At 73.6% G+C, this 10,950-nt stretch overlaps 2 protein-coding genes across 4 annotated transcripts; one reads left to right on the forward strand and one right to left on the reverse strand.

Moving 5' to 3' along the window:
- The first annotated feature begins 639 nt into the window (after nt 1–639).
- ISYNA1 (inositol-3-phosphate synthase 1) lies at nt 640–3,459 on the forward strand. Its single transcript, XM_062178273.1, has 11 exons — nt 640–674; nt 767–898; nt 987–1,148; nt 1,389–1,521; nt 1,604–1,797; nt 1,908–2,057; nt 2,147–2,362; nt 2,455–2,619; nt 2,708–2,821; nt 2,900–3,117; nt 3,194–3,459. The coding sequence occupies exons 2-11, from the start codon at nt 776–778 to the stop codon at nt 3,381–3,383; spliced, it is 1,665 nt and encodes a 554-aa protein (XP_062034257.1). The 5' UTR covers nt 640–674; nt 767–775; the 3' UTR covers nt 3,384–3,459.
- SSBP4 (single stranded DNA binding protein 4) lies at nt 3,457–10,287 on the reverse strand. 3 transcript variants are annotated; one of them, XM_062178275.1, is made up of 17 exons: nt 10,155–10,285; nt 7,694–7,766; nt 7,554–7,615; nt 7,366–7,450; nt 5,846–5,935; nt 5,512–5,571; nt 5,361–5,430; nt 5,210–5,280; nt 5,054–5,121; nt 4,916–4,961; nt 4,770–4,805; nt 4,619–4,673; nt 4,474–4,544; nt 4,304–4,382; nt 4,176–4,204; nt 3,863–4,089; nt 3,457–3,702 (listed from the first exon to the last, which is right to left on the reverse strand). In XM_062178275.1, exons 1-16 carry the CDS (start codon nt 10,211–10,213, stop codon nt 3,877–3,879), a joined length of 1,167 nt encoding a protein of 388 aa, XP_062034259.1. In that variant the 5' UTR covers nt 10,214–10,285; the 3' UTR covers nt 3,457–3,702; nt 3,863–3,876. The 3 variants fall into 3 exon arrangements, with proteins under 3 accessions (XP_062034259.1, XP_062034260.1, XP_062034258.1); XM_062178276.1 differs by having other exon boundaries at nt 3,982–4,089; nt 10,155–10,283; XM_062178274.1 differs by having other exon boundaries at nt 3,982–4,089; nt 4,619–4,805; nt 10,155–10,287.
- Nucleotides 10,288–10,950: the final 663 nt, after the last annotated feature.

Below are 10,950 nucleotides of genomic sequence, written 5' to 3' on the forward strand. Positions count from 1 at the left end.
TGTTTTTTGTTTGTTTTTTGTTGTTGTTTTTTTTTTTGCAAACGATCCCAGCTCCCCACCTTCTGGGCCAGTTCCACGGTGGAAAGTTTCCGACCAGAGGCGGCCACTTGTTTTGGAAAGTTCCTGGGGGAGCCGCCCGCGCTGGCCCGCTGGGTTCCCACGGTCCCCTATCGCCGGGTGCGCGGGAGTCGCCGGCCCCGCAGGCCCGCGCGCCGCGGGAGAGCATTTAGCGGCTGCTCTTGAAGGGGGAGGGGTTTGGCCGGTTCCTGCCTTGGTTTCCCGTGCAGACCCAGAGATGAGCCCCTCCCCCAATAGACCCAGCCTCCTGGCGGGGGCGGGGGGGCACGAGTGCTCGCCCTCTTTTGTAGCATCCCTGTCTTCTTTTTTTTGTAAAATGGGAACAAGGGACCCCGCGCCCCCGGGGGCCTGCAGTTCAGAGCGAAACCCGGGCGCGCTCCAGCCCCGCGGCCCCTTGCGCGCTGGGCCCTTCCCGATAGCCGCTGCGGCGGCGGCTGCGGGCAGTCGGGCCTCGGACCCCAGCCCCCGGCCCCTCCCCCGGCGCGGGCGGGGCGGGACGGGGCGGGGCCGCGGCTCTTTTCTCCCGAGGCCGCGCGCCCGAGAGCCCGCGCCGCCCACTGCCCGCTGCCGCCGCCGCCCGAACTCGCTCCACGCTGGTGAGTCCGGGGCCGGGCTCCCGGGGGCCCCAGACCTGCGGGGCCCGGTCGCTCGGTGTCCCCGCTGACCCCCTGCCCACCCCGACCCCTAGCCCGCCGCGATGGAGGCCGCCGCCGCCGAGGTCGTGGTCGAGAGCCCGGATGTGGTCTACGGCCCCGAGACCATCGAAGCGCAGTACGAGTACCGGACGACGCGCGTTAGCCGCGAGGGCGGCGCCCTCAAGGTGGACGGGCGCCCCCCCGGGAAGCCGTGGGCAGCGGGGGCGGGGAGCGGGAGCGGCGGCCCGAGGCTCACGGCGCCGCCTCCCCCAGGTGCACCCCACGGCCACGCGCTTCATCTTCCGGACAGCTCGGCAGGTGCCCCGGCTCGGGGTCATGCTCGTCGGCTGGGGCGGGAACAACGGCTCCACGCTCACGGCCGCCGTGCTGGCCAACCGCCTGCGCCTGTCCTGGCCCACGCGCACCGGCCGCAAGGTGGGGGCTGGGGGGCGAGTCCTGGCTGCGGGAGCGGGGGCTGCCGGTACGGGTTTCCATGGGACTGGGGCTGCGCCACTGGAGGCTTGTGGGGGGCGGAGCTAAGGTGCCTGTGGGCTCGGGGGGAGGGGCCGGGGGAGCCGCTTCCGCCCTGGCTTGGAGCCCGGAACTCTGTGGCTGGAAGCATGTCGGGCTCCCCCGCCACGCCCACCCCTCACCCAACTGTGTCTGCGCCCCCAGGAGGCCAACTACTACGGCTCGCTCACGCAGGCGGGCACCCTGAACCTGGGCCTGGACGCCGAGGGCCAGGAGGTGTTCGTGCCGTTCCGTGCGCTGCTGCCCATGGTGGCGCCCAACGACCTGGTGTTTGATGGTGGGTGGAGCCCTGGGCCAGGGGAGCGGGCGTCTGATGGGGCCCAGGATCCCAACCCCCTCCACTCCCACTCCCACCCCAGGCTGGGATATCTCGTCGCTGAACCTGGCCGAGGCGATGCGGCGCGCGCAGGTCCTGGACTGGGGCCTGCAGGAGCAGCTGTGGCCGCACATGGAGGCCATGCGCCCGCGGCCCTCCGTCTACATCCCCGAGTTCATCGCGGCCAACCAGAGCGCGCGCGCGGACAACCTCATCCCCGGCACGCGCGCGCAGCAGGTGCTGCCCCGCCCGCACCCCGACAGCCCCTGGGCGCCTGTTCTCGCCCGGTGACGCCCCCATCTTTTGCTCCCCCTCTCCTCCCCCACCTCCCCCTGCCCACTCCCCAGTTGGAGCAAATCCGTAAGGACATCCGCGACTTCCGGTCCAGCGCGGGGCTGGACAAGGTCATCGTGCTGTGGACGGCGAACACGGAGCGCTTCTGCGACGTGGTCCCGGGGGTCAACGACACGGCCGAGAACCTGCTGCGCAGCATCCAGGTGGGCGCAGCGCAGGGGCGCGTGCGCGGAGGGCAGGGCCCCCACGGACCTCCCAGCCGGCTGACGGCCCGCGCCGCGCGTCCCCGCAGCTGGGCCTGGAGGTGTCGCCGTCCACGCTTTTCGCCGTGGCCAGCATCCTGGAGGGCTGCGCCTTCCTCAACGGGTCCCCGCAGAACACGCTGGTGCCCGGCGCACTGGAGCTGGCGAGCCAGCGCCGCGTCTTCGTGGGCGGGGACGACTTCAAGTCCGGCCAGACCAAGGTCAAGTCCGTGCTGGTGGACTTCCTCATCGGCTCTGGCCTCAAGGTGCTCGGCCGGGGCCTTGGGGTGTGGGTGGGGGTGGGGTCCGGGGTGGGGGGGCGTGACCGCACACGAGCCGCTGCTCTGGCGACCCCCAGACCAGGTCCATCGTGAGCTACAACCACCTGGGGAACAACGACGGGCGGAACCTGTCGGCGCCGCCGCAGTTCCGCTCCAAGGAGGTGTCCAAGAGCAGCGTGGTGGACGACATGGTGCAGAGCAACCCGGTGCTCTACCGCGCTGGCGAGGAGCCGGACCACTGCGTGCGTGCGCTGGGGGGCGGGGCCGGCGGGGGCCGGGGGCGGGGCGCGCCGGGGGGCGGGGCCGGCGACAACGCAGCTGCGCCCACAGGTGGTCATCAAGTACGTCCCCTACGTGGGCGACAGCAAGCGCGCGCTGGACGAGTACACGTCGGAGCTGATGCTGGGCGGGACCAACACACTGGTGCTGCACAACACGTGCGAGGTGCGCGGGGCGGGGCGCGGCGGGGCGGGGCGCGGCGGCCACCCCGCCCCCTCCTGAGCGCCCCGCCCCGCCCCGCAGGACTCGCTGCTGGCCGCGCCCATCATGCTGGACCTGGTGCTGCTGACCGAGCTGTGCGAGCGCGTGAGCTTCTGCACGGACGCCGACCCCGAGCCGCAGCGCTTCCACGCGGTGCTCTCGCTGCTCGGCTTCCTGTTCAAGGCGCCGCTCGCGCCGCCGGGCAGCCCCGTGGTCAACGCGCTCTCCCGCCAGCGCAGCTGCATCGAGAACATCCTCAGGTGCGTGCGCGGCGGCGGCGGGGGCGGGGGCCGCGCGGGGCCGCCCCCCACCCACCTGCCCCGCGTCGTCCCGCAGGGCCTGCGTGGGGCTGCCGCCGCAGAACCACATGCTGTTGGAGCTCAAGATGGAGCGGCCGGGCCCGGGCGGCCAGCGCGGGGCGCTCGGAGCCGCAGCCAGCCCCGCGCCCCTCAAGAAGGGAGCGGCCGCGGCCACGGCCAACGGCAGCACCGGCGACGCCGACCTGCGCCAGCCGGCCAGCAGCTGAGCCGCCCCTCGCTCGCGGGGACCCCCCTCTCCCGGCTTCCCCCAATAAAGCGGGCACCAGGAGCACGCGCGCCAAAAACCAAACCGAGCGACGTTTATTGGGGGGAGGGGAGTACAGGCAGCAGCAAGGGCCCGCCCACGGGGGGGGCGTCTCCGAAGTCCTCCTGCGCTTGCGTATAAAAGGAGAGTCCTGGCCGGGGCCCGGCGGCGCGGTGCCCCCCACCTCCCGTGGGACCGCAGGCCCTGGCCCCACGAGGGGCGCCGGGCGCACGGGCGAGGGGCCCCGCTCATCACACACTCATGGCCATCCCCGGCGAGTACTGCGGAGAGAGCGAGGGGCGGCACGCAGGGCGGGCTCAGCTCCGGTCGGCACTGGGACCCGCCCCCCTCCCCCCGGAGGACAGGGCAGAGGAGGGGCGGGCAGGGTGGGGAGGGGCGGGGCGGGGACGGGAGGGAAGGATGGCGCGGCCGCCCCCCCACCTGGCCCGCCGCGGTCACGGTCTTGCTCTGGCCCCCCGGCCGCCCCGCCGGGGCCTGCCCGCCAGGCCCCTGCGGCCCGCCGCCGCCGCCGCGGGGGGGGAGTCGACGCAGTCGCTTACGCTTTCGCTCGCGAACGGGTGCAGGAATGTCCCTGCGGCCGCCATCTCGCCGTCGTCCCGCGGGGTGCCCGGGGCGGTGCTCAGGCCGGCCACGGCGCCGGGGGAGCTCTGGGGGCGGCCGCCGTGAGCGCGCTGCGCCGCCCTGGCCCGCCCCGCGCCCTCGGCCCCGCGCGCCCCGCGCCCCGGTCCCTCACCTTCGGCAACCCGTCCACGTCGCCCGAGCCTGCGGGACCGCAGAGACCGGACACGCAGCTCAGACCCCGGCCCGCGGGGAGGGGAGGGGCCGGGCTGAGCCGCCGCGTCCGCAGGTACCCCCACTCACCCAGGGATCCGTTCACGTGGTGCGGCTCCAGCGCGCTCATGGCCGCCATGGGACCCTCGGGGCCGGGGCCCAGCGGGAACTGCGGGCAGAGCGAGGGGCAGCTGAGGCCCGCGCCCCCCTCCCCCGCGCGCAGGTGGGACCCCGATGGCGGGCGCCCCGCCCCCACTCACGTTAGCCCGGCCGGCGCCCGGCCCCATGGGGTTCATGATGGTGTACATGTTTTCGCTGGACGCCGTGGAGTCTGCGGAGACAGCGGGGCGTGAAGGGGGCGGGGCGTGGGGTTCCCCCCGGGGCCCACCCCCACGCAGGCCGTACCTCCAGGGCTGGGCATGACGGGCGTTCCAGGGGGCCCGCCCCCTCCTGAGGGTCCCTGTGCACGGGAGACAGGGAGGATGAGAAAGGCCCTCGCCTGCCCCCCACCCACGGCCCCGCACGGCCCAGGGCCCCGCAGCCACGCCCCACTCACCACGTAGCTGCCAGGCGAGGAGGCGGAGTAGGGGACCTGGCGGCGGGAGCAGCCGTGAGTGGCCGGCCCCGCCCACGCTCCCCCTGCACCGCCCCCGGCCCCGCCCACGCTCCCCCAGCACCGCCCCCCGGCCCGGGCCCACTCACAGAGTTGCCGCTGGGGCTGGCCCATGGGCCACGCACTCCGGGGCCCCTGAAAGAGATGGGAGTGGTCCCTGGAGCTGGGCCGCGGCCCCGCCCCCTACCCTGCACCCCGGGAATGAACCAGACCCGGGCTGGCCTTACATGCTCACCGCAGGCAGGCCTGGGCCGGCCAAGGAGTTGGGCGGGGGCCGCATGCCGGCGCCGTAGCCCTGCCGAGAAGAAGGGGAGAGGGGATGAGGGGGCAGGGGGCAGCACCCCAGCAGCCCCCAGGCTCGCTGCCCCAGGCACAGCCCTTACCTGGGGCCCCACGCCGGCCACGCCCCGCGGAGACGTCGCCCGCTGCATCACGCCGCCCAGGCTGGGGTGACCTGGCACGGGGGCAGGAAGGAAGTGTGGGTGCGCGTGGGGTTCTGGGCACGGGGGTGGAGGGGCAGTGGGCCCTACTCACCCTGAGTGCGCCCGGAGGGGTCCATGGCGCCCGCGAGGAGGGGCTGGGAGCCAGGGAGGCCCACGGGAGGCTGCGGGGCAGGGGCGGGTGCTGAGGACCGGGTGACCCACTCGGGCCCCGCGCCCGCCCCCTCCCCTCGGCCCCCTCTCACCTGACTAGGCATGCGCAGGCTGGGCCGGGGCCCCCCAGGGAACCGCGGTGACATGAAGGGCTGGAAGGGGGGTCGGGGAATCAGCGCTGACCCCCCCCGCAGCCCCCCAAAGCTGCATCCGCTCCCGCTACACTTGGGCCCCCACCTAGAGGCCGCCCCCTCCAAGCCAGTGGTGGGCCGGGGCGCTGGCTCAGGGCTGCAGGAGCGATGGGGGCAGAGGCAGCGAAACACCTGCAGCCCACGTGTTTCCCATGGCTCTGATGGGAGGGGAGGGGGCCTCCATGGCCCCGGGACCCCAGCCTCAGACACCGCGCCCCCAAGGCTGGGCCCATACCTGGAAGAAGCCAGGCGCCATGGGGCCCGCCGCCATCGCGTCGCCGGGGGCCATGCCCCCCATCACGGGGCTGGGGGCAGCCGCGGCGCCCTGCAGGGGTGGCGGAGACGGAGGGGGGGGTGGTCAGGTCACATCTGTCCTGGGAACCCTCCTCTCTGCAGGTGGCCTCGCTGGGGTGTGGACCTAGGCCACCCTGACAGTGGCTGGAGACCCCACCAAGGAGTTCCGGCTCTAAGCAAACCCCCACCCCCACCCTGGGACAGGTCCCGCCACCAGGGACCCCAACTCTACAGGACACCCCAGATACAAACCAATCAGCAACCTTTAGACCACCCTCCCCTGATGGCTCCTCCCCCAGGCCCACCCCTTCCTCTTCAGGCCCCACCCACCCCTCTGCTGGAGGAAGGAGAAGGGGAGGGGGGCTCCATCCCAGGCCAGCCAGCCCATAGCAGGCAGGGACAGGGGGCGTCAGGCCACACAGCTGGCTGGCTCCGAGGCCCACACCTGCTCTGCATCGGGGCAGGGGAGGAGGGCGCAGGGCCTGAGCCCGGAGCAGGTGATGGACTCCTGGGGGGACGCCCTTTGCATGGGCTCACGACCCACCCCCACCCGGGCCACCAGAGCAGGCCCCTGGAGCCGCTCTCGCTCTCGGGCCAGACCCCAGGTCAACTCAGCCCAGGCCAAACCACGTGGCAGCCCACGTGAGACGGGGGTGGGGCGCAGCACCCCCTCCCACAAGCTCCCACGGGCAGGGAGGCGGACTGGCCCCGGCAGGCGCCCAAGCCCTTCCTGCTCCGAAGAGACAGTCGGGCGCCAGGCTCGGACAGGAGGCAGCGGAAGGAGGGCGCAGCCCCCACTCCACCCCTCTCCCTGTCCCTGTCCCCGCAGCGGCCCTAAGGAGTTAATCCCGGGCAGGCGCGCCGTGCCTGGCCCCGGGCCGGACCCCCCCAAGCCCGCCATCCCTGGAGAGGCGCCCGCCCGGCCGCGTTGCCAGGACGACGGCCGGGGCGCACTGGCGTTTCCTGGAGACGCCAAGGTCAGCCCCGCCCGCTGGGCGGAGGAGGGGAGTCTGTCAGGCGGCCCAAGCCCCTCACTCACGAAGTGGGCCGTCCGAGACGTGCTCGCGGCAGGGGGCCCTCCACCCACGGTGCCCCCCGCAGTCTCCCCTCGCGCTGCCAGTGTAACCGGGGCGCGCCCCAGGGAGCGCGTTCACGGGGACCTGGAGCCCCCACAATGTCCAGTCCGCGCTTGGGGCGCCCAGCGGCTGCTACTGCGGGAGGAGGCAAGGGGGGTGGGCAGAGCCTCGGGCCAGGGAGGGGTTGCAGCTCCACTGAGACACACAGCGCCAGACCCCCCCACACACACACACACACGGTGCCAGGGGCGGGCAGGCAGGCGGCAACATGGGGAGGGGTCAGCGTGCCCCCCCGCCCCCCAGAGGACACAGCCTGCTCTCCACACAGACCTGCGACCCCCCCACTCATCCCTGAGGGACACTGCTGCCACCCCCGGGGACTCACGTAGTCCTGGAAGGCCTTGGCGTCGCCGCCGTGCTCACACGCCTCTCTGCGGTCCGGCGCCGCACAGTACAGGTCCCAGAAGACGCTGCGGGCGACAGGGGACCCTGGTGACGCCACGCAGCCCTGGGCCGGCCCCCCACCCCGACGCCGCCCGCCAGCACGCACGCAGCCAGCACGCACGCACGTACCACCACCAGGAGTGCAGGAACCCTGGGGGCTCCCCCAGCGTGATGTTCTTCTCCCATCGGATCTGCGGGCAGAGGCCGGGCACTGAGGGGCTAGGACCACGTGCGGGACCCCCGCCAGGGCAGCAGGAGCCGGGGCGTACCTCGGAGAGGAAGGTCTGCGCCGACTTCTGGGCTCCGATGTGCAGCAGATACTCGTACACGTACAAGGCCAGCCTGCGGGGCGGCGTGGGGAGGGGCTCCGGCTCTACCTGCAGCCCCCTCCCCAGCGGCTCGGCAACTCCTATACATCCCTCAGCACCCTGCCCGTGCCCCCTCCCGGGTGTTCCAGGCCCCAGACCCCAGGTGGAATTCTGCTGGGTTCAACGTGGGGGTGGGGGGACACGTCCTGGCCCTGTCCCAGCCCACGGATGTCTCCTGCCCACATAGGCGTCACCACAGACCGTGTCCTTGGCGGGGCCCACAGCGCGCCTTGCGCAAGTCCACACACTGTCGGGCAGCCCCTGGCACATCCAGGCCCACCCGACCCCTGCAGCCCCAGGGTCACCTGGCCCCGCCTCCCTGGGTCACAGCTCCCAGCTCAGGCGGCCAAGGCTCCTCCTCCCACCCAGCCAGACCCGCGCTGCCTGGAGACACGGGGCTCCGTGGGGGTGGGAGGGGGTGCGCAGGCCGGGGCTGAGCCGGGGTGAAGGCAGGAGGCCCCCAGCCCCTGTGCCCCAGCTGTCCCACCCCCACCCCGCGGCCGCCCTGCCCTGGCGCCGGCCCCATCCTAAAATAACCTCGGTTTGACTCTGCCCAGCCGCCTTCTCCCGCCGCCCTTCGCACCCCCGCGGCCCCAAGTCCTGGGCGACACCGGCCTGGGGACTGCGGAGGCCCCCTGCACACTCCAGCCCCCCAACAGCCCAGCCCACCTGTGCCCCGACAGTGCCTCCGCCCCCTGCCCAGTGCACGCCCCCATGTGGAAGGTCGCCTCGGGAGAACAGGGGTCTGGTCCACGCCTTCAGCTCGGCTGAGCCCCTGGCTCTGGGGTCCACAGCCCCCTCCACCCTAGCCCTCAGAGCACACACAGAGGGGGCCCCAGGGCCAGGAGGGGACCCGGGACACCACACGCATGACCTGCAGGACGCCAGGCACCAGGAGCCCGGCGCAATGTGCATGGGACGCCCCATGGCTGGCACCGTAATTACGGGCTGCGGTCACAGTGCTCTCCGCCCTGTGCCCACACGCACCAGGGGGCCGGGGGGTCCCCGAATGCCAGCCCACCCCACCCCGGCCTCGCTCGGTCCTCTCTCCCCTCCTGGCTGCAACAAAGCCGGCAGCCGGATCTGCCCGTCCATCTCAAAACCATGGCCCTGGGACACAGAGACAGAGCCTCCGCGCTGGGCGCCCCTGGACAGGCCCAGGAGAGCCAGAGAGGGCCCAGGGCCATGGCTGAGACGGAGGGAGGGGCTGCATGGGGGGGCACCGTGTGGGGGTGGGCGATCGGTGCCGAGACCCCCCCATCCCACCAGACAGAAAAGACAACCAGGGTGAAAGCAGACAGGAAGTGGCCGGCACCCGGCCCTTGTGGGAACCCCAAAAGGCAAGTGGTCCTGAGGCCGGGGGTCCCAGTGGGATAAATGGGGGGCCGAGACCACCTGTTCTCTGTCAGCAGCAGAACCCTGACTCCGAACCAGCGTCCACAGAGGCGTCCTGGGAGAGACCCCCCGATGTACAGAGCGGGGACCCTCAGCCTGTCCACCAGAGCCGAGGCCAGTGTCCTCCTGGCCCTGGGCTCAGCACTGGGGGGGAGGGGACGCAGCTGAGCCCCTCCCCTGCCCCGACCAAGACCCAGTACCCTCCTGGGATGTCCAACTGGGTGGAAAACCCACTCCGGATGTCGGCTCACAGGTGCTGGGGCGGTCCCCTGCCAGACAGCCTGGGACACGAATGCCCAACCCACATCCCGTGGGAGCACCGGTTCGAGTCCCGGCTGCTCCACTTCCCATCCAGCTCCCTGGGCAGCCCCCTCCCTGGCAGCGGTTTCAGGGCGCACTCAGCAAGACCCCCCCAAACAGAGGACCCCAGGCCCCCTCCTGTTCCTCCACCAAGGGCCCCCTACCAGCCTGAGCGCGCCTGACACCCTAGGTCCAGGGCAAGAAGAGGACCCCCCTCGGGGGGAAGGCGCTCCGCGGAGACCCGGACCAGAGAGGCAGCAGGGTCCCTGAGCGATCAGTCTCGCCCACCCCGGAAACTTCCACGGCGCCGGCCGGTCCCCTCGCACCCCAAGTCCCGCCCCCGGCGAGGTCGAGCGCCCCCTCCCCCGAGTCGCCCTCGGATCCCGCGCGCCCCCCTGAGTCGCCCACGTCTCCCCCACCCCCTGGGACTCCCGCGCCCCCCCACTTGGAGCCCCTCCGAGTCTCGTGCGGCCCCCGCAAATCTCGCGACCCCTCGAGCCACTCGGCTTCGCTCCCACCCCCACCCCCACCCTGGAAGCGCGCGCGCCCCCGGCTCTCCCGCTTCCCCGCAACTCTCGCGGAGCCCCCTCCTGGCCCCTCGGGTCTCGCGCGCCCCCCGCGCGGTGCTGGCGGCCCCCGCGCCCACGTGCCCCGCGCCCCCACTCACTTCTCGCGGGCCTGGCTGTCGGAGGGCACGGCCGAGCCTTTGCCCGCCTTGGCGTACATGCTGCCCCGCACCGCCGCCGCCGCCGCCCGGGCCCGCACCTGTCAGGCGGCGCCGCGGGCCGCGCTCGCCGTCGCCATAGCTACCCCGCGCCCCGGGCCCCACCGCCGCGCGCCCCGGGCGGCCACCGCGGGCGGCGTCCGCGCGGGGCAGCTCCGCACGCCGGCGCCAGCTTCGGCTGCGGCCGCGGGGGGTGCTTATTATTAATTTTTTTTTCCCTCTCTTCCCTCCGCGCGGGCTGTTCCGGGAAGCGCGCGCCCCCGCCGCCGGCCGCGCGCGCGCCCGCCCCGCCGCCGCCGCCTCCTCCTCCTCCTCCTCGCCACCCGCGGGCGCCGCTCTTAAAGCGGCGATGGCGCGCGCGCGGTGGGCCCCGCGGCTGGGCGCGCACGCGCAGAGCCCATCCAGGGAGCCGGAGCGCGGCTGAACCCCGCTCTCCCACCCACCCCACCCCAGATGGTTGCTGTGCGCCCGGGAGCAGCTGTGGCCCCCGCGGGGTGCCCGGTGGGCGCGCACCGCCCGGCTGGCTCCGAGCCACACCTGGCCCAGCCCCGCGCGCCCACCCGGATGAGCTCCTGGGGTGCCCAGCCCCAGCCGGGAGCCCCCCGCCGCTTCGCCCCCTCGCAACACCCGGCGCCCGCGGTAGGCGGCGCTCAGCTCTGGGGGTGTCGCCTGCCGTGAGCGGGGGCGCACTCTCCGGGGTGCCCCGCGCTGGGTGCCCCAGCGCACACCCCCGCCTGCC

The sequence above is a fragment of the Lepus europaeus genome, chromosome 20 (assembly GCF_033115175.1).
Source record: "Lepus europaeus isolate LE1 chromosome 20, mLepTim1.pri, whole genome shotgun sequence".
NCBI lineage: Eukaryota > Metazoa > Chordata > Mammalia > Lagomorpha > Leporidae > Lepus > Lepus europaeus.